Here is a 24062-nt window from a genome sequence, read left to right on the forward strand (position 1 = left end):
TATGCTGGTTAGGTATGTTTTGAAGCATGGAAGCTGGTTTGAGCTGGTCCTTAGTTGGTCCTTTGCTGGTCATGAGCTGGTTTAAGTTGGTCATGTGCTGGTAGCTCATGGCCAACTAAGGATCAGCTCAATCCAGCTACCTTTTAAACATACCTAATCAACATATGCTGTTTTTCCAACAGGGTTATCTGTAAATTTGAAATAAAGAGCCAAACTTTAGCTTAGAATGGCATACGAATCATAAACATTTGTTGGTTAGAGAGCTCATTTATTTATCTTCTGCGATTTGCAATAGTATTGCTATGGTCAGGGTGGTGCTAACTTCCTAGCTGGCCTACAAAAATATGTCATCCCTGTGGCACTCCATATTGGTATAAATGAGTGTTTGTGCAAAGAAATTTTCAAAATGGCAATGGTAATGTTATTGGTAATAATATTTGTACTTATGTTCGTGTTGTAAGGGTTAACATCTAGCTAAAATCATTATCTACCTAAAATCAACTTTTACATAAATGAACATTTTACAGCGGGCGGGGCAACCTAGTGTTTTGAGCCATTTGGAACCATTTGCAATGTTGTATCCCGTGGATCACTAATACTCTGACAATATCTCACTGCTAATATGACACATTCACACATACAAGCGCTCGAACTCTCTCTCACACATGAACACGCATACCTCTGAATGACTGAGATTCAAGGACTGTGAAGTTTTCATTTCATTCACAAAAAGATCCCTCAGGTGTTCAACACTCATACAGAAAGAGATACTTATATTTATAGATATTTATAGACACTCGCAGAGACAGAGATGGGAACCTACAGAAATAAACATGAACACAGTTTATTCCCTTTTACTCTACATCTATGAGCACTAGCAGAATCCTTTGTTGTTCTTAGGACTTATTTTTGCATGGCTCCTTGCACAATATATGTTATGACCCGACACATTTTGGCATTCCCATCACATAACCAGCTCCATATCTCTGGCTTTTCTAATGAGGTAAACTTGCTCAGAAGCTCACCCGGTACACTCTCAGAAATAAAGGTACAAAAGCTGTCACTGAGACGGTACCTTTTCAAAAGTCTCTTTTGTACCTTTTAGGTTCAAATATATACTTTAAGTATTTCTATGTACCTTTTAGGTACCAAAATGGACCATTTACAAACATGTGCCTTCTGAAAAGGTACTCCCCAAGTGACAGATTTTGTACCTTCAGCACTCGTGTAGGAGTCCTCAGAAACAAACATCATGAAAGCTAAAATAGCATGGTTGCTTTAACTAATGTTTTTACCTCATGCTTGCAAACTATCATTAGGTTAAACATTAATAATACATTATTTTCAAATGGGATAGATCGTTAAACTTTTAGTACCACTCACTAGACGTTTCCCAAATGTATTTTCCAATGAATTCAATGAGTCTTGAGTTGTTTAAATCCTCTGTTTTATTGAATAGAGGAATAATAAGTGAGTAGTCAGTCCTTTGTATGGTTGATGCATGAGGATGAATTAGAGACTATAAATGTGGTGTTATCATTGTTTTCCAATGCCAAAGATTTAGATCACGGGACTATTTGAATCCCTTTTACTCTATTTTGTCTATTTAGTGCTGAACTTAAAAAAACAAGATTTTTCATCACTAATAAGACAACACCAGTGCTATTTTCTTTTCTGTGGTGACTTTTTCCCTACTGAAACAAGATGTTTGTGTGCCTTCAGCAGAGTCATGAACATAACCTGCTAGTCAGTAGTCCAGGTATTGGTAATTTGTAGGATAAGCCATTAATAATTTTGGTCTGTAAATTTTTTTAAATGTTTAATTAATATGTTGGTAAATATAGTTGGGTACATTAGCATAAAGATCAGCTTAAAGCTAAAACACTTGAAAGCCATAAAAATTGATTTAATGGGGTCTTTAATACCGGTGTGAAAAAAAAGCCTGGAGTTACAAAGATAAAGCAAGTGAGACAGGTAGAAAGGAACAAATAATGAGAGAGAGGAAAAAGACATAAAATACGAAGAAATAGGGGTTATAGGCTGAAGGGCTATAGTGACTAGAAAACACAGTTTAATGAACATCAATACAGATAGGAGAAAAGAGAGAAACAGAAAATGAAGTAAAGAGGGAAGGAGGAAAAGGTCAAGTAAACAGCGGTGACAAAGCCTTCTGGATCATCAATCACCCACGTCCAATTCTGTTAGTCAACCATGTTCTGTTCCAGCATAAAAGAAGCGAGCGTGCGCCAAACACGCTCCCTGTCAAAACATTATGATTCCACTCACACAGACTGGCCATCTTAGTGTTCGCTGTGTGAGTCACGCAGACAGATGTATTATATCGGCAGCACTTACAAATACTGGAATGTAGACGTTACGGGTCAGGTGTTCATACGAAGTACGCAGAGGATTTTCACGTGCTCCCTAGGGAAAGGGCCCCAGCAGAAGCAGGAAAAGGTCTTTAACAGGTCATCGCGTCATATATATAGTGCAGGTAGTAGGCCGCCTCCCACTATTTTGAGGTGGATTACATTATAATTTCCTGCTGGCTTGTCCACCTACATGGTGGCCTATGATTCACAGTGAGTCACATCGACAGCTTTGCGTCGGTGTGTGTGTGTGTGTGTGTGTGTGTGTGAGCCTATCAGAACGTGCATTGACAGCCAATTTCACCTCACTACACAAACTGGGTCTGTTTAACACAGTTTGTCTGTTTACTAGCCTGGTGTTTACGCCATTGCGTGTCTGGCTTGGAAATAAGTTGGGATGGGGTCAGACCGACTCAAGTGGGTGGCTATTAAAATATATACAGTATATATATATATATATATATATATATATATATATATATATATATATATATATATATATATATATATATAAATATATTTTGGCACATGTTCCATACTAAAAACACATTATTGATTTAATTCTTTTTATTACGCAATGCACTAAATGCACAATAAGCCCACACTGCGTTTATGCTGCATAACGTCTGTGTCTCCTGAAATTGTTTTTGCTTTTTGAGGTTAATAGATTGGGGGTTTTTTTGTTTGTTTTTTATCATAGCCATAAATTATACAATTATAAAAGTGATTGCTAAACAATTATAAAAGTGAGTGTGTAACTGAATTATTGCAAACTTGCTCATTATAAAATCTAATTTGCATGAAGTGAATCACATTGACATTAAAATAAATCCGCAAGCAAAACCAAACTTCTAGCTTTGAACTTAAAATAGATACAGTTATATTTACCGACTGTAAATAAATAAAAGTAGCACTGAATACAGCTAAATGAAGCAAACTGATTCGCCGGTATTAAACTGGCACAGTATTCATAAAAACACAGTGCTCATGGCGTGAGGCACTGAAAAACATTAGACGAGAATGCATGTGAATGGCATCTTCAGTCAACCTCAAACACAATGAATGGATTTATATACTGTATGCTGTCGGCAAATGATAAACATACGTTCAATGAAATGAAAATGAAACAAAGCAACTTTTTGTCTACTAAATGCTTTAATGATCTGCTGGAATAATGGAACATTTTTATCTTCGTGTGAGGTCTTTTCTATGGGTGGTTAATTTGAATAATTAACCAAAATATCACAATTAATTTGATTACAATCTTCAATCGATTGGCAGCCTTAAATTTTATAGAGACAACAGTGGATTGGAGAAGAGAATGGAGGAAGAGATGAACAAAGAGGAAAAACTAGGGCAGATATGTGTGGGAAAGAACATTATTAACGAACTACTTAAACCTCAAATGTCAATCAAACCACGCAGGCGTCTATGCAGGCAAACTGCCCCTCATACACACACACACACACACCCTCACTGAGCCTGGATTGATCAGAAAATACAATTATCCATGTTTTCTTAATTAAATCCGGATGTGTTATCACTCCAGAGACACTGAGTGAGTCACAGCCTCGACTGGGAGGTTTTCCTCACTTTCCTCAAATAAAGAGATCCTTGATGGAAACGTTAGACTGCTATCGTTCCTAACTTGCTTCAAGCACTGCACATTTCGGCAAACAGACGAGTCCCCAAAGCATTCTGCTTCAGAAAAAAAAAAAAAAAACGTCAGAGTGACACATTGAGAACAAATTGAAGAAGACAAGTCCTGGAAAACTGGCGCCTCAGCTTTGAGCAGGAGAAAGTCGCTGACGCCAACAGCGGTGGGCAGAAAATACAGTCCACGTACTCCCCCTCAACACAGGCTTAAGCACTCATCCCTGACAATCACCCTCTAACGCTTTCTGAGGGGTATCTCTGCTGGACACCTGGATGGAGACCTTTCTGGAGCAGGGGAGAGGGGGGGGGGACTCTAGAGCATGCGGTGCATGTGAGAAGAAGAAAATTAACTGATCAAAGTTTTGGTGTCACCTCCACCGCGGGCAGCTGGCGAGGTGATGGATGTATTGTGGGTGGGCGAATGAAACACAGGACATACAACATGGATGGAAGCAGATGCTTGAATGCTGTACACTACAGAACAGCTGCCTTAATAAGTCTGCTAACTCTAAATGAGCAAAAACATTTTTTTAGCTATTTGTAAACAGATTATGTCTTTCATTTCACGGTTTAAAACAAAGAAAAATGTGGAGTGTGAAGATCAAAAAACATAAAGTCTTCAAAAATGTGTACAGAGACAAATACACAGTGGGGTTTGAGAATAAACAAAAAAAATTTGAGTATCAAAATCGAATTCAAATACTGCCAGTAAAAAGACAATTTTTGGATTAAAAATAAAACATTTTAAAAAGCATGCCCCATTGCAACGTCATTGTGAGAATGACGTTTATAAATGTATTGCTTCGGATGAAAATAAGAAGACCAAAACAGAACAAAAAGATTACAATACCTTCCAATTAAAGGGATAGTTCACCCAAAAATGTTAATTACTCACCCTCTTTCCAAAACCGCAAGACCTTGGAACCTGACCCTGTTCGTCTTTGGAAAACAAATTAAAATATTTTGGATCAAATCCAGGAGCTTTCTGGCTCTCCAGAGACAACAATACATCCACCCCGGCCCATGAACGTAGTGAGGGCATAGTTAAAATAGTAAATGTATAAATTCTGTGGTTCAGCCTAAATTTTAAGCAACAAAAATAATGACTTTATTCAACCATTTCATCCAGGAGAGTCTCCAAAACCATTCACAAGAGTAACACAATGCATGAAAACAAGGATTCGCCATTAATAATTTTGCTCTGTAACAGAATTTAACATTTTTGGTGAACTATCCCTTTAATGTAGATGTAGCCATACTCTCAGTAGTCTGTCTTTTCTGTTCCTGGTCTGTATTTGGCGTGTATATCAGTAAATTTGCATGCACATGTGTCAGCACCCATTACCATATGATGTGTATTTGTGTGAGGGGGTTTAAAGTAGCTCTCCCTTCAGAGACAAAATCATCACAAAACATCCATGAAGCATGCACAGTCAATAAGTCATCAGCAAACGGTGTCTGAAGCTCTGTTATGTTGTGCAGTGACCCTCTGTGTGAAGTGACGCCCTCTATCTCCATCAGTATAAGATTCACTAACTATTCAAGATGAAGAGAACGAGAAAACAAAGGAAGAGAGGGAGATCACAGATGCTTGCATAAACTGACAATGCTCGGTGTTACATTGTTAGCTGTCAAACAGATGGACACAAGCATGCTTGCTCAAGTAGTAAGTACAGAAGCGTGGCTAGATTAGAAAATGGAACAAAATGATATTGGACTGATATTCATTCTGAGATTTGCTAAAGATTGCATTTAAAGAAACAGTTTACCCAAAAATGAACCAGATATCAGGCTGTAAGTTGTAGACTTTTTTTTCATTAGCACAAATTAGCATTACGTAACTTATTCAATAATGGATACTCTGTAGCGAATGATTAAAACATCACAAGTAATCCGCACAACTAATGTACATCAGTTAATGTGTTGTGAAAAAAGATTTTTAACTTCAAACCAGAGTCATATTATTGCTTTGGTCTGAAACAGGATATGAATATGAACGGATTAGGCACTGTTTACAGATGAAAACGGTTTTAAACAAATATGTTGGCGGATTTTGATGTGAGAGGACAACAAGGGATCATTAGAAGAAGTGTTATTATGCACTGGTATTTTGGGCAGCTAAAACGGCTCGATGGATTTATTTCTTAAAAACACTGCTTTTCTCTTCACATTGATGTTAATTGATGGACGGGATGGATCGTGTGGAGTTATGTGGATTACTTGTGGATCATTGTGGTTTCTGAATTTTATGAATGCGACATGACAATTTTGAGAGATGACCAGTTGTTTTGTCAGATGGCGTTCTATTTGATTCAGCTTTACCAGAGATTTAACGTGTTATACTGCAGCGGTTCTCATTTACTTTTTTCCTCAGTTTCTTCATTTTCTCTTTGCCGCTTGTGCATGTTTATTTCTTGATTCAGTTTACTGTAACTCGGTTTAATTTTGTATTGCCCTCAATTTAATTCAGTTCCATTACAGTCAACTCCCCGTTTCTTTCCTCTCCCCATTTTTCCCTCCCTTTCCTTCTCAATCTCGCTGTATGTCTCCATTAGAGTGCAGAATGTGATGTTTTCGGAGATATAGCAGCTCCCTGCACAGCCTGGGGCCATACAAACAGCCTGCCACAGCCTCACAGGGGCCTTGTGTCAAAGTATAGTAACCGTGATGAGCACACTTCCAGAGTATTCCCGGTGGGAGATGTTGATTTCATGACTTTTTCTCTCTCTTCTCAGTGCAGAGGTGCACACCTCATGCCCATTCAAACTGAGGGGGCACGCGTCTCTTGAGAGTTTAAACAAGTTACACATCACAATTCTTTGAGATTAAAAAAGGCTTCATGAAACACGTGTCTGAATTTGATTTGTCAGGTCCAACCTTTATGTGAATATCAGCACCGTATGTGTACGTGTCTGAAAGGAACATGTTGCTATTGATAGTGATAGTGCTCATTTTTGCAAGATGCCTTATTCAAGGGAACACCAGAAATCGGACAATTGACTCAAAAGCTGTTTCATGGAGATGTTGGCTATTCTTTCATTATTTCTGCAACAATTATGCAGGTAAAAGGTCTGGAGTTGATTCTAAGTGTGCCGTTTGCATTTGGAAGCTGTCGCTGTAAAACCCACATCGTGTTAAAGGATTTCTCCGTACAAGCGAAACAGGCAATTGTTGGGCTTCAAAAACAAAACAAACCCATCGGAGAGATGAGAAGTTAAATCAACAGTTGCAAATCAAAGCAAACAACATCATCTGTGAAACATGGAGCAGTGCGAGGGCATGAGCGTGGCTTCCAGTAGCAATGGGTTACCGGTGTTCAGTGATGATTGACGTGACAGAAGACAGCAGCCAAAATTCTGAAGTCTATAGGAATATACTGTATGCCCAGATTCAGTTGCGCCAAAATTGATTACATCGTACAAACGGATAGTGACCCAAAACATACAGCAAAAGCCACTCAGGAGTTTTTTAAAGGTAAAAAAAGTGGAATATTTTGCAATGGCCAAGCCAGTCTCCTGGTATCAACCCAACTGAACCTAATTTGAATACAAATCTAATGGCAGAAAGACCCATAAACAAACAACAACTGAAGTGCGCTGCTGTAAAGTCCTGATAAAGCGTCTCAAAGTAGGAAACCCAGTCTTTGGTGATGTCTACGAGTTCCAGACTTAAAGCAATCATTTACTGCAAATTATTTGAAATAAAATCTTAAAAATGAACATTTTATTTATGATTATATTTATTCCAAATCTGAGCCCCTGAAAATGGTGGGACTGTGTGTAAAAATGGTTGTAATTCCTAAGCATTTTATGTTATATTTTCGTACAACTTGAAATAAAGCTTAAACTCTGCACTTCAGTTTCAAATTGTTTATTTTTAATCCTGTTCTGGTGGAACAGAGTGCTGAAATTATGAAAATTGTGTCAGTGTCCAAATATATATGGACCTGGCTGTATATTATATTATACATATAATATTAGATCTGTTTAATATACAGTTTAGCTGTCTAAGCTGTTAACATGAACCAACTCAAATAAAATAAAAACTGAAAATCACTCACTGCTCTTGAACGAGCAATTTCTGTAGCGCCAACAAGAAGACGTATCTTGCTTGAATGCTGCTTTTAAATGCTCTAGTGTGAAGATAGACATGATGGATTGTGTGCGGCTTACTTAGGGTGGGGTCTCTGCAAATACAGAAGTGTCCGTCAACATTTGTGGGTGGGGCCTGTAAATGTGACATCATACTTCACACATTCCAGGAATGCTTGTTCTGAGACACTGCTTTTAATTAATGGGGATTTTTATCATCATAGGGTGGTTGTGTGCACACATTTTAGAGCACCAGGACTGCCTCAGTAAAACTAGTGCGCGATGCCTCTGGTATAACACTAACACGTGTGCGCACAATGATGTCCTTCCCGTCAAGGAGGAAAACATCAAGTTAGCTATACTTATAAAGGTTATAAGGATGTGAATGTACCCGTAAAAGAAGTATTGTGAATTGGAACAGCAGCTTTTACCAATCTTGTGGGAATTGAAATTCTCAACTAGGACGAGGTGCCCCACTGTCAACCCAACTGCACCATCTGTCCAATGTGTATTGCAAACATTCAACAGCCCATAAACTCAGGCTCAAATTTTTCCCCCAAAGGATCCAGCGTTCCCAAAGGAGGCTTCTCATCAGTCTATTCATAGTGTAGGATTAACAGACTGTGTCCTCCTCTGACGGGAGACGCACAGCGATGCTGTGATTGGCACCTCGATGTGAGTCACGTTGAGCCGAGGCCTGTGTTAGTGATGAGGGGAATCCCTAACACAGGGCTGGACACGCAGGTCAGTCTTTTTGGATTGAAATCTCTTTTTCATGCTGTTTCTTCAGCCAAAGATGTTGCATTTGTGTGCAGTCCCACAAGATATGTCAGGAGACCTCCCAGATGCTCATCTACCACAACTGTCATTTACATTGGGGACTTCGTCACAGCTGATTTTGTCCCCATCGTTTTATGAAATAGCTTGCAACAAGGGAATTGTCTAATACTGTCTCCATCTGCACTTTTAGTTCATTAAAATAAAAACTGAATTCGAGTCGGAAGCTCTATACCTTTTGTACTTCAACTTAAAATCTCGACATGGATGGAAAATATATTATATAGTGTTTCTCCATCAATTTATTCACTAACCTACAAAACCCAAGGTCAGATAAAAAATAAATAAATAAATAAAAAAATTAATTATATATATATATATATATATATATATATATATATATATATATATATATATATATATATATATATTAGTCAACATATATATTTGTTATTGTCAATGACCCAATTATCAAATAAAAAAATTGTGTGTGCTGAAACTGGTCAACAAGAAGTCATGAAAAACGATACTAGCAATGAAAAAATTCAGCTGTCTATTGTTGGATATCTCTTTCTCTCTGTTCGTTGCTCTTGTTTCTGCTTTGCTCCTCTGCTGTACCGCTGTGTCTCAGTGGAGCTGAGCGAGAGTGACCTCGCAATCGACTGCTAATACAACTGTCATCGCCTCACAGCACCCGCAAGAAACAAGCACAGGGAGGGGGAGAGTGAAGGCAGCGAGGAATAAAACACGGGATGAGAGTTTGTAGGTGGAAGCGTCTGCATGCTCGTTTGACAGGAAAGCAAAAAGAGAGAAAGAAAGAGGAGGTGGAGGAAGTGGAGGAGGTGTCATAGCAGAAAGTATTAAGGTTAAGTAAACAGTCTCCTGACAGTAATCGTCACACTCGTGGACGGTTTCCAGTCGGTAATGTGTGAGAATTGGAGTATAACTGAGATTTTATGAAGATAATTACATAAAGTTCACACAAAAATGATTATACAGTTCTCACTTACTCACATGCCTTCCGAAACCTTTACTGTGTTATTTCAGTATTATTTCAACTTAATCATTTTTTTTTTTAGCTTTTTAAAATCTTTATTAGTGTTTATATTTAAATTATTTCTATTGCTATTTAACTATATTCTACATTTCCTTTTTTTATTCCAGCTTTCAATGAATGAAGTGATTTTTAAAAGTTTAATCAACAATAACAGCACTGAACCTGCATCATTTTCTTTATTAATGTCTGTGTGAACCGGTAGTTTGTGACCGATTTTACTTCCATATTGTGAGAGAAAAAAAATGAATTTGACAATTTAGACTGACGGAAGAGCTTTTTCAGCTTTTTTTTTTTTTTTGTGAATTGACTTGCATGGTTGAATTGTTTGTCACAAAAATAGCAATTTGAAAATAAAACAAATATTGTCAATTGTCGATTTCTGTCTGACTTTAAAAAAGGAAATATTAAAAGCTGCATGTTAATAGACACTCTTTTCTGTAAATAAAATGAATATCCCTTAATATTTAAATGCGTTTTCCTTACAAATACATCAAAAGGTTTCATAGAATATGCTTTTTTTATTATTTATTTACTTATTTATGTGTGCATTTTTTAAGCTTGATAGGCACACCCATTTTCATTTTAAGAAAAAGAAAAAAAAAGATGCTCAGACATTCTGCTAAACATCACATTTTCTGTTCCACAGAAGAAAAAGGTCATACAACTAGTGAGTAACTGAAGACGGACCTGTCATTTTTGGGGTGAACTGTGCTTAGTATTGCTATTTATATAAGGATTTAGCCTGGATTGAAACCGTGACACGTTTGGATGTGTGAGAACTTCCTCTGACAGCCTTGGCTGCTGCATTATGTCAACATCTGGGAAAGTGTGAGATTACATTCAACAACAACAACAAAAAGGTCTCCCCTACGCACGCACAGAGTGCAAAAAAACAGAGCTCAAAAAAGATGCACCAAAAAAAAAAATGGTGTGACCCAGTGAGATCTGGGCAAGAAAAGAAAGAGAGGAAGTGGACGCTTCTGGCGTGAGTTAATACACATGATTGGAGAGCAGTGAGTATGGTTGTAGGGCATTGCATTTAAGCACTATCAGCTTGAATGGTTACTGCAATGCTCTCCATTAAAACTAGGTCAGTTTTAGCAGGGGGGCATCGCTTCTGAGGGGAACTGTCCAGATTTAATGCGCTATCAAAAAAGGGTTAGTCCACCCCAATGCAGGGGGAAGGAGAGCGTTTCAAACACAAGTCTTTCAGTGATATGAGGCCACTCAGAAGTCTGTTAAACCTCTTAAAGTTGCAATGTAACCGATGCATCGACTGATATTTTTGTCCCATATAGTGGTGTACAGATTAATGGATTTTATCAAAAAAAGGAGAACTGGCCTAATGGCATAAACGTACCTGGGGGCACTTTTTAATGAGATGCAAAGTACACATCACTGCGGTTTCCAAAAGAAATGAACACGAGTGTAATTCAAAACAATATCAATATGCTGGCAGATTTTAAAACTGATGCCTCTGAATGTTAGCGTCACACATTTTTCCCGGTAGGTTTGTTTTGTAGCCCACGGAGTGTAGAGACGTACTTGAGAGGCGAGGAGCTCCGGTTCAAATCTCGTGCAAGTGGTTCAACAAAACAGATTAAATCCGTTGAAGTTGAAATGAAACGGTTGCATCAACAACTTTGCATCAAAAAAATGTCAGGGTTGGGTTTAGTGTAGGGCATAGGCTACGTACTTAAAGCATGCAAGGGTTCACGTATTGAGTCGGTGTTTTAACGCCACTCAGTGAACGTTCCTTTTGAAAACTTCGCTTTATGCAGTTTATATGTACAAATGTAGTACATATTTCGTATTTCACTAAAAAGTGCCCCAGGTACGTTCATGCCATGAGACCAGATTTAATAATGGTGTGGATCTGTCATTACTGTAATAAACACTTATTCTATAGTGATTTTATAAACATAAAAAAAAGCATGTCAGCAAAGAGATTCGAAAGGAGATTATTTGCGCATGATACGACCACAACCAGTCCATATCGACACGACCCAGAGGTCAAAGGTGACTGATCTGACACTCTCCACAGCAGGTAACAAGCTCAGACGTAGACAGAAACTTTTAGAAATCCTGCACTAACGCAACAGCAACACAGCTGCTCGTTTTATCCTGACAGCCTGCAGCAGACTTCTTATCATCTAAATTATAATCAGAGATTCTTTCTTCCTGGCTGTATAAATAGCACACTTTCATCATGGCTAAATAAATCAGCGCTTAACACACTACATCAAGTGCATTTTACAGCCACTCGTCTCAGTCAGGTCACAAAGAGAGTGAGGTCTTTTTTTGTTTTTTGTTTGCGTAACGAAGAAACACCAACATTCATGGATACGATTCTCTGAATAACAGGATTGCTATGAAAATATTCAATATTTTTTCTTTATGATTTAATGCCAGACGCTTGTAGAACATGTAAACCTGCTCACTCTCAGCCGTCTATGTACGATTTAATGCTCTGTTGTAAGCCGCTCACAGTTCAATCTTACTTTGCGCATTCTAATTTTAACAATCTCATAGCGAATGAGCAGATTTATGTTTATATGCTGAGGATGGAGATGAAGGACAGTCCTAAACCGTCCTCTGTCCCACTGACTCTTATAAGCATAGTACAAATAATTATGTAAGTGGATGAAAGTGGTGTTGAAGAAACAGAATTTATGATGATCTGTTTGCTGTTTGAACCTTAAGGTTTTATTTCTGGATCACGGATTCCCAAAAATGTGGTACAGTGAACAAAACTGTGCCTACATACCTGTACATTTATGCCAGTGAGTGAGTGTGTGTGTGTGTGTGTGTGTGTGTGTGTGAGGGGCAGCTGTGGGTCAGCGTGTGATGGCTAATGGTTAATGGCTGTCCGGTGGGTGCACAAGCTGATGGTTGTCTCTTTCTTTCTCAGGCCTCAGGGGACTCATCCGTCTGTCGTCACATACACATTGAGTGATAAGATAAGAGATAGATGCTCCCGCTGACTGCCAGTTACAAAGAGAAGAAAAAAAAACCTTTCAATAAGAAACTATTTGAAAGAAAGTTCATTTATACAGGATAAAATATATATTTTACAATCGAATTCTCTTGTGATCACCACGTCTGCATTTATTTGACCAAAATTACAGCAAAAACAGTAATATTTCACAATATATTTACTGTATATTTGTATAATGTATAGTTTTCTTTTTATATATATTTTAAAAATTGTATTTGTTTGATTCAAAGCTGATTTTTTTAGTAGCATTACTCCAGTCTCGCATAATCCTTAAAAGAATTATATATAGATTTATATTATATATATATATATATATATATATATATATATATATATATATATATATATATATATATATATATATATACTGTTATTAATAACAGTTTTGCTTAAAATATTGCAATGCACACAATATGGGTGACCTATCAGAGTTCAAAAGAGGACAAATCGTCGGTGCATGTCTTGTTGGCGCATCTGTGACCCAGACAGCAAGTCTTTGTAATGTATCAAGAGCCACGGTATCCAGGGTAATGTCAGCATACCACCAAGGAGGATGAACCACATCTAACAGGAGTAACTGTGGACGCAAGAGGAAGCTGTCTGAAAGGGATGTCTGGGTGCTAACCCGGATTGTATCCAAAAAACAAAACCACAGCTACCCAACTCACTGCAGAATTAAATGTGCACCTCAACTCCCCTGTTTCCACCAAAACTGTCAATCGGGAGCTCCACAGGGTCAATATACATGACCGGGCTGCTTTGGTCACTCGTGCCAATGCCAAACGTCGGGCTGTGGACAATGTGAAACATGTTTTGTTTTCTGATAAATCCACCTTCACGGTCTTTCCCACATCTGGGAGAGTTACGGCGTGGAGAAGCCACAAAAGAAGTGCACCACCCAGACAGTTGCGTGCCCAGAGTGAAGCGTGGGGGTGGATCAGTGATGGTCTGGGCTGCAATATCACAGCATTCCCTAGACCCAGTACTTGTGCTAGATGGGCGCATCCCTGCCAAGGACTACCGGACCATTCCTGAGGACCATGTGCACACAGTGGTTCAAACATTGTATCCTGAAGGTGGTGCCGTGTATCAGGATGATAACGCACCAATATACACAGCAAGACTGGTGACAGAGTGGTAAGATGAACATGAAAGTAAAGTTAAATCTCCCATGGCCTGCACAGTCTAGATAGATCTAAATATTATTGAGCCACTTTGAGGTGTTTTGGAGAAACTAGTCAGGAAATGTTTTCCTCCACCAGCATCACGTAGAGACCTGGAATGGCTCGAAATCCCTCTGGCCCCTGTGCAGGACTTGTATCTGTCATTCTCAAGATGAATTGATGCTGTATTGGCCGCAAAAGGAGTCCCTACACCATACTAATGAATTATTGTGGTCTAAAACCAGGCGTTTCAGTTCCCCTGTGTGTGTGTGTGTGTGTGTGTGTGTGTGTGTGTGTGTGTATATATATATATATATATATATATATATATAATGATTTTGCATTGATTCAAATTAGTACAGTATATTATTTAAGTTTAAACAGCAATTTTTCGTTTCTAAAAAGTCATACAAATGTCAGGCAATATGCAAGAAAGATAAAGACAGAACTGTATCTTTGAAGATATGTGAAGAGTCCATTTAAAAGTCTGCCACAGCACTTACTTGCAATAATCGTACAGCTTAATTATCAAAAGTCAAGCTAAAATATTTATCTTGATAATATGTGAAATACAGATGATAATATGATATACAGATGTCACGATATGATACATTTCACCTCATAAAAATTTAGTACAACAGCCGTTTATGAAACACTGCATACTATAGGGATGTTGACATCTGCACTGTACTGCATTAAAACAACATAAATAATGGTATAGGTTTCATGTGAAAATTGGGCACTCCCCACCTCCTTGATATTTTGATTAAACCCATAAATCATACTTGTTCTAATACATTTATATCAGAACTGTACCGTACTCATTCTAATGTATTAATGAAATCATATTAATAGTGGTAGGTTATAATTTCAGCGCACAAGGTTAAAATATTCCTCTAAACTAATCTTCACTGCAGCTCACTCGTACACAGACGAACTCCTCAGCACTGTCTGCAATTTTATCAATAAAATAGCTTTGCTGAAGAGCTACATTATCTTTATCAACAAGGAGTTGGTAACATCACGGTTTTGAAGCAATTAAAACTAACAGAGATGTGCGGGAAAAAATCATATTTGCACGGTCACTATCTTTTTTTCTGAGGCCTGTGAATGAACACTTGAGGAATTACAATTTTCTAAATATTAAAGTGGAGATCGCTAAACTTCTAAAAAAATTAATTACTAGTTACTAATTACATCTTCAACGGTGCAATTAGATTACTGTGCAAATGACTCTACAAAAAGTATTTCATTACTTATTAATAATTACTTTCTAAATCCTATATCAACCTCTGCAAGTTCATGATAAGGACAGACATGAAACCGTTTTCAATCCTTTCAAGTAACACTTTAGGTTAGGGTACAGTGTCCTTTGTCTCAAAATTCTCCTAAATAATGCTTATTAAGAGTTTCCCCATCCCCGAAATAAACATTTTATCATTAATCACTTTCGTACTTTTCTAGGCCCTGATATTGTTTTTCACTTGGCAGTCAGTGGGACAGTCACAAGCCTCCCGGATTTCATCCAAAATATCTTCAATTATGTTCAGAAGACAAACTAAGCTTTTACAGGTTTGGAGCGACATAGGTTTAACTGATTAATGACAAAAAAAAATGTATGTTGAAGTATCAATGTAACAATGGAAGTATGTCACAATACGGTTAAGAGTTTAGAATAAGGTCTTGCAGATAAGACATTAATAAAACATTCATATGTGGTTTATAAGTAATAATAAACGGCGGTAATGTGATCCCAGTAATATGCAAAATATTACTAATATCCAACAAGTTAATAGTAGCTGCAGATATTTCCGTATTGAACAAGTGCGATTAAGGTAAATCACACAAACCCAGTTTTTATTTTAAACTCTATTCGTTATTTTTCGATCAATTTATTTTTATTTAAAATTAAGCATGAACTGTAAAAGAAATCGTGTCAAATTTATGGTGAAAAACTGGCAGCTGTCCTGTAAATTTTACAGGAATTTACCGTTAACAATTTGACAGGTTTTATTTTCTGTTAAAATCTCTGCCATTTTTTACAGCGTGGTCAACTACTGTGAATCAATCGCGAAGGAAATGACATACATATACATGTAGCATATATTCATGGCCGTATCGATATATACAGCTTAGCCTAAACACAAGAATACAGAAAGAACTGGTTAAAAAACATGAGGGGCAGTAGTATAACCACGCTAGAAGTGTAACATTTAAAACACACATACGTAAATAAATACTCCATTCTACATACTGTAGGTCATAATCATAATCGTAAACCCAGCTGGTGTGATCAAACACATTCAGATTATTCATAGCACTCTGTGGTCCAATCTGTAAACACACTCACAAATTAGTCATTACAATTTACTGCCAAGATGACAGAAACACACATAAATTACCCAGTATGGTCTTCACACCGACAGACTAACAAGCGAAAACACTCACCAATTAGTCATAACATTACATTGTGCATTTGGCTTTTGTCAGCTGGACTGATTCCAGCATGACTGCATCATGTCAGTCTCTCCACCCCAATGTCCTTAAAACACAAGCTGTGATAATCTATCACGCTCGCCGGCTTACCTATACCGCACACATACGCACAGCGGATCTCTATGATCCTATCGCATGTCCTGGCCAACCTGTGTTTGTGCGCGTAAATGAATTGACGGAGAGCGGCTGGTCTTTGAGGAGGCCCAGACTCTCACTGAGAGCGTTCTACGATGCTTGCAAGGTCGCTGTGAATAACAGCCGAGTAGTGTTTACAGTAAGCACATCTGAGGACATGTCAGCAGTGCATCGCATTGATTAGCCCACTCGCTGCTGGGTCTTCAGTACTCACTAAACTGTAAGGCTGTTTACTCGTACAAAGCTCTTGAGGAGGCAGTTGGACAATAAAGTGGCGTCTTAAGAGGTGCTTAAAAAGACTAGGCACCTCTTTTTACTACCCTGCACTGGAAACCAGGTTGCTTGTATCCGTTTGAGTGTTTGTGGGTCAATGACAGAACGCTTGTCCACGATAAAGAAGAAGAGGAAAAAACATTTTGAAATCCAGTTTAATTCAAGTCTTAGAAAATCTACTTTGTGTTGTTTTCATATTGTTTAAAAAAAAACACTACTTTCTAAAATAGTTATAATTTAATGACCAAAATCGGTTTAATGGTTTAACATTAAAACATTTAACAAACTTTCCAAGGTCAAAAATATGTTCTACAATTATCATACAATATTCTTTTATAAATATCATTAGATAATTACATTTATGAAAACGTATATAATAATTAGTGTTGTCAAAATACAAGTTTTTGATTACATAAGATTTGTGTGTACTGTGTATAATTATGTACATATAATTGCAAACAAATGCATGTATACATTTAAGACAAAATTTTTATATATTAAATATATTTATGTATGATCTAAAAATCTAAATATATAGAATGTATATACATGTACATATAATCATATAATAAATATATTTTAAATGTATAATCTATATGCAATACACAAATATATGTAAACAAAACCTTTTATTTTTGGATGTGATTAATCAATCGTTTGACAGCACAAAAAATATAACATGTATAAAATATAAAAACGTGTGTGTGTGTGTATACACACACACACACACACACACACACACACACTTAAATTTACCAGATTTTGAAAATTCTGCAGCAGACTTTAATATATTTAATTCAAATCTGAATATATACGTGTATGTGTATCTCCATAATATGCTCTGTTTAGGTATATATACTAAATGTATGTCTGTTTCATTTTTTATCATAATATCCGGGCAGTGGTAACATCCTAGCGTTTTTGAGTTTATGAACCATAAAAAGTATTAAAATGAATTTTAGTTCTTGCTCATTATAGAAGAGGTGTATTAAACTCAGACTATCCATGGATTGCATATTGCAAAGTATTTTTTTCTCCATTTAAAAAGCAGACACAAAAATGAGTGTCATGTCTTTGACCTTTGCGTTTTAATGAATAGCTTTTTGTTGGGTGAAACTACTCATTTACTGCGTGATATTTCCTCAAGACACATGTTGTCAACGCACTTTAAACCCAATTTAAAGTGCCATTCCGAGCACTCGGTCTCAAACAAACACTACGTCACGCTCTCAAACACCCACTATATATAGTAGCTGACTATATATCCTACCCGAGCCCCTGTGAGAGTTGTGACACGGAGAGGGCAAACAGGAGAGAATGGGGACGGCGAGCGTCCTAGAGGTGATGGAGTACGGAGGGAGGGCTGCTCTAAACGTCACACATAGGGGGGAAAAGTCTCCAATAATGGGAAGGCCGACAGATGCTCCAGTTTCCTTGACAGAAATGGAGGTCAAGTGGAGATTTATGTAAAAGGGAAAACAGGCAGCGAGGGAGAGAAAAGGAAAGTGCATATTATGACTTTAACTAGTGGATGGGGAGGACAGAGCAGCAAAGCAATGATTTTACACAGACAGCACCATAAAGAAACGAGATGGAGGAAGTGCCCTAAAACAAGAGGGAACGAGTGGATTACGATATTTCCCACGCATTTTAGTGAGTCTCCATCGACACCAAACCAGAAGTATCTTATTTTTATCTCACATGCTCGGAATCATTCTGCATTTATTTTATTAACTTAATCTATCAATGAAGACTACAAAAAAAACAACAAACAAAAAAAACACGCACTACTGTTCAAGTTTGGGGACAGTAATATTTTTGTATATTTTTTAAATAAGTCTCTAATGCCCAACAAGACTGTATTTATTTGAAAAGAAAAAATGCAGTAATAGGCCTATTGTGAAATATTTAGTGCTGACAAAATATTAATTTTGAATAACCATATCCAAAATAAAAATATGTGTGTGTGTGTGTACTGTGTACATGTAAAGACACACACATATACATAAATATATAAGCATATTTGTCTTAAATATATGCACATGCATTTGTGTGTATTTACATTTAATAAATAAATAAACCGTACACATACATATCATGTAAACAAAACTTTTATTTTGGATAAGATTAATCGTAATCGAAAAATAACATATTTTACAGAACTCTTTTATATTTGAATATTTTTCCAAACATATTGTATTGCTGGGATTACAAAGCTATGCATAATTACTCCAATCTTTAGTGTCACGTGATCATTCAGAAATCGTTTTAGTACGCTCATCTACCAAATAATGATTTTGACAAACATTATCAGCATTGATAGTTGTGCTTTTATGGGCATTGTACTATATTTACTTCAAGAGCCTTAAAAAAAAACAAAAAAACAGTAATTTTTAATTTTGATACATGGCATCAAGCTGGGAGTAAGAATTCTGAGCTTGTCCCAAATAAACAGCAATTCTTATGCCAAGAGCTAAACAACACACACAAGCAGTGCACTAGGCTGCTTAATTGACCATTATTTCCCATTTATCTTTCAAGACGCTTGCCCTGACTCTCAAGTCAAGACGACTGGGAAAGGCTCGAGGTCTTGGCAGCAGAGCTGCCGCATCAGACTGTTTACTGAAGCCAACAAAGACATCATCGGGCTCTCGTGCCAAGCATGAATAAATAAACATCCAATTGAGAAATGTCTCGTGCACTTTCTTAAAACTGCACAATTTCTAAAGTCTTTGGCAAAAGGACCGGCGGTCAGGATCTGCTGCAAAGTCAGATGCGTGCAATTCCACTACAGATTGTTGTGTTTTCACATATAAATGATGTTTGGTGTGACTAAAAAAATCATTGGTTCAGTTTGAGAGGGGTGGCATCAGAAGTATAGAAGGCAATGAGAACGCAATAATATGAGCATTAAAATATGAATACAAGCGTAGGTGCAATAGTAGTTTATTGAATGTCTAAGCATAAATCTAAATGCGAGTACCTTATTCACATAAAAGGAGCCAAAAGAGACTTCTTTGATGTTGACTTCTAACCCATTTCCACCGCTGAACATTCTCCCTCAAAACTGCCTATCTATTATATTTAGGTTTTGCATTCATTGCACAATAAAAAGGTAACCGTTTGTTTTTCCAGGAGCACTTGAGTCATATCTTTAAAGAGCCAAGATGTGTATATATATATATATATATATATATATATATATATATATATATATATATATATATATATATATATATATATATATATATATATATATATATATATATATATATATGTATGTGTGTGTGTATATATATATATATATATATATAAATATATAAAGATAAATCCATAAGCTAAACATGGCCTTTTACACTTCAGCTATAAACAAATCTTTGTAGGCTGCTGCAGAATTTAATACAGGTCTTAATTCTTGACATATGAATTAATAGCTTCCATACCGCATACTTGGACCGATGATAAACCAAACTAAGTGCATGTTAATCGTCTTACTGCTGTTAGTACTGCAAAGCTCACAGTTCTCTGCCTTTTTTTATTATTATTTTTAAACTGTGTGAATCTGACATTTGCTCCCGTGGCACGATAGGATGTCCACAGGTTGCACGCTTTACAATCTCAGCAAAATCAGTCACTCAGGTATCGTTCGCTTCAATATTCTAAACAGACGTGTGAGGAAAAGGCGGCTTTTAACTAGTATCTGGTTGCATAGCAACGGAGGAAAATCAGCGTCAGAATTCCACGGGGTCAGCTCTAGATCCCGGTGATCCCTAGACCTCCGCAGCCTGCTGTACAGTAAACATTACAATATATATCAACTACAAAGCCACTTAAAACCTTACAGTCGATGCAGGGAGTTATTTCACTGGTATTAAATGTACAAAATGAGCTTTTCATTTGGAAAAAAAGACAACTACGTGCATCTTGCAAAACACATCCAGACAGTCGTATCGTGACTGTATGAAAGATGAAAAGGAATTTCGTTTGTACACACACACACACACACACACACCACACGCGCGCGCGCGCTCGCGTAAGATGCTGTAGCACCTTTAAAGCGATGACATCATGACAACTGTGAGCCACTGATGACAGAGCGTCTCATCTTTAAGCAATAATCACATCGTGTAAAGAGGAGAAAACACGAACACGAGCAGACACGAATAATAAACAGCACCGAAATCAGGCTAAACCGTCCGGCTAAACTGAACGCCTCCACACAAACGTGAATGCGGCCACTGCGTCTGTCTGCTGCTGCTGCAGAAGAAAAAAAAACTGTCGCATCATTTCTAGTGGATCAGACATTAAGTACAATATGTCACGGACGACATTCCCCGCACGCGTCAGAACTACTCCTCACTTGACAGAGCACACACTGTACTGACTGGCGTTAAAACGCGCTACACCTGCGTGACGATAAAGAGCGAAGGATCAAAAAACGCTAATTGTGTCGATGATATCGAGCGCAGGGAAGGAGGGATGTCGTTCCTGGGGGGGCGCGCGGGGAGCGCGAGAAACCCGATGCTCGTCTCGCCAGCGGTCTCGGAGAGTTGAGCAGAATGAATCCTCAGATGCACTGTGAGACGCCGTACTTTCAGCGCGCGCTGATGCCACAGATCTCACGATGTTCATTGAGAGAAACGCGCGCGCGCTTGGAGCGAGACCCCGCATCCGCTCTGCTCCGGTCCGCGCGGGTTGCACCGGGTGACGGGACGCTTACCTCCACACTTGTCCCATCTGAAGGATGTGTATGAGCGTCTGCCAGACCCACACGGACAAGCGACAGCATCTGGCCCCGCCGTGCGCCCCTGGGCCCCGGCCGCTGCTGAGACCCTCCACGGAGCCCAAGCCGCCCCCCGTGTAATCCTGCACGAACCACCTGAAGCTCAGGATCTGGACCAGCACCGACGGCACCAGCACGAAGAACAGCGTGAGTCCGAACCAGAGGTAGTCCTGCTTGACGTAGTAGTCGAGCGCAAGCCACAAGTCAGTGCCCACGTCCCAGAAGAAGACGAGGAGCGCGAGGACGATCCACAGGCAGTCCAACCACAGGCGCTCCTCGTGAGGTGGCCGCCTGACGTCTCGCCCCTTGCCCAGGAGGTAATGCAGACAGGCGCTCCGGCAGCCCCAGTAGCACGACGAGGTGTTGCAGCAGTGGCAGATGTGGAAAGAGCTGCCCTGCCGCGGGTCGTCCTCGCAGCTCCCCACCGTCTCGTCCAGGTTGTGCAGCTGGGCGAAACCGGTGACGACCCCCCGACCGTCGGATTTCGCTGCCATCTTGCTCTCCGAAGCGCACACCTCCGGTTTCCGAGGCTCGTGACGTCACTTCCCCGACACCTGTTTCTCCAGAGTACCCCTAATGAGGCAGCCATGGAGTTGTGGGGTGACGGTGACGCCGGAGAGCCTGAGCATCCTCCCGCGATGCTCCGGACGGCCAAGTCAGCGCTGATCTAGTCCTCGAGCCGGCACGGGTCAGAGACGAACTCCTGCGAGCCGCTTCTTGTCACCTGCGCATCGTGTTTGGGAGCGAGCGCGGGACTGTTCCCCGAGACACCCGCCGCCGCTGACTGGATGTCTCGACTGAAGAGAGACGCGGATGCGTACTCATCTAGGATGCCACCTAGTGCTCGTTTCGCACCTCGGGACCGCTGAGTGATGTAATGCTGTAGTGAGCACGCCGCTCGCGCTCTTAACCCTTTCGGACATCGGATGAGATGCCGCTCACGTGGAAATTCGCTGGCGGGAACAACACTTTCGCGTAGCCTACGTACCGATCATGCCGATCGCGTCCTACTCCTCTCCGTCCGCCGCGCCGTCACGACACCGAGATGACCCGCGTAACGCAATAAACGAGTTTGGTGCGATTTCGGGGAGACGCGCGCGCCAGTCCACTCGAGAAACGAGAGAGCAAAGAGATGGAAGCGTCAGGCGCGACGTGTTTGCGGTCAGGTGCGCGGCTGCGCTGTCCTGTTTTTGACAAACAACTCTCGTCTGTGAAAACTAGGAAAGCTCAGTACATTTGTAAACTTAACAGCCTCTCCCTGGATGGAAGTAGCAATAAAGGTAGAGTACATCTGTAAAAAGAAGCGCGGAAAATATTGTTGTGACAAGAAAACTGCCCTTATGGGAACGCGCGCGTGCGGTCCACGAAGCGCGCAGCCGAGACTATCTGTACAGAGCTGACTCTTCTTTATTTCTTTGTGAGCGTGTTGTGAGGTAGTGGATTGATTGGTTGATTGGTTGACTTGTTTGTCGTTCTTTTGTATTATTCTGCAGTTTAAAATAAATGAATCTATCCTGGCATTCAAGACATCTTTTTTTTCATGTTTTGTCTATAGTTACTAAATATATTTTATATATTTTATTGTTAAAATAAATGTTTTCAATCATTTAAATTTAAATTAGGCCAAGTCTACTACTTTACAAACAAAAAAATAAAATAAATAATATATATATATATATATATATATATATATATATATATATATATATATATATATATATATATATATATATATATATATACACACACATATACATATACACACAGTGGTTTCTTAGTTTAAGCTGATCTTAAGATGGTCTTCAAAATCTCTCACCACTAGAGACCAGCCCGACCACACTATTAGACCAGCAAACCAGTTTTATTTATTTTGTTTTTTTTTCATTATTTACAATAAATTCTCAATTTTTTTCTTCCTCTACATTGATCTCCCTACTGGTTCAAGTTGTATTCCCCAACATCCCACATCCACATGGGATACATACCATTCATCAGACTCCTGAATTCAGCATTTTTTCTCTGAAAACCCATGGCATCAGCATCCGATCTGCACTCTGATCTATTCCTCAGTGCCTTGACTCAGGTTTCCTCCAGGTATCAATCAAGCTGAAAAAAAAGAGCGAGCCAGAGAGAAAGAAAACCACGATCCTGGCCAAAAGCAATGCTGTTATCCTAAGAAAAAAAACTAACCGCGATAGCACTTGAGCTCTGATTACAAAGTGAAGTGTGCTTTGTCTGCCAGCAAAGCAGTGCACAATGCAGGC

The 24062-nt window shown here is 38.8% G+C and overlaps 1 protein-coding gene across 1 annotated transcript in view; it reads right to left on the reverse strand.

The window, feature by feature from the left end:
• Positions 1–23311, reverse strand: part of xkr6b (XK, Kell blood group complex subunit-related family, member 6b) — a 50387-nt gene extending 27076 nt beyond the window's left edge. Inside the window, exon 1 of the mRNA XM_043219277.1 lies at positions 21736–23311. Coding sequence (XP_043075212.1) covers positions 21736–22292 — 557 coding nt within the window. The 5' untranslated portion in view covers positions 22293–23311. The remainder of the gene's footprint in view (positions 1–21735) is intronic.
• Positions 23312–24062: the final 751 nt, after the last annotated feature.

This window comes from Puntigrus tetrazona, chromosome 20, assembly GCF_018831695.1.
Source record: "Puntigrus tetrazona isolate hp1 chromosome 20, ASM1883169v1, whole genome shotgun sequence".
Lineage (NCBI taxonomy): Eukaryota > Metazoa > Chordata > Actinopteri > Cypriniformes > Cyprinidae > Puntigrus > Puntigrus tetrazona.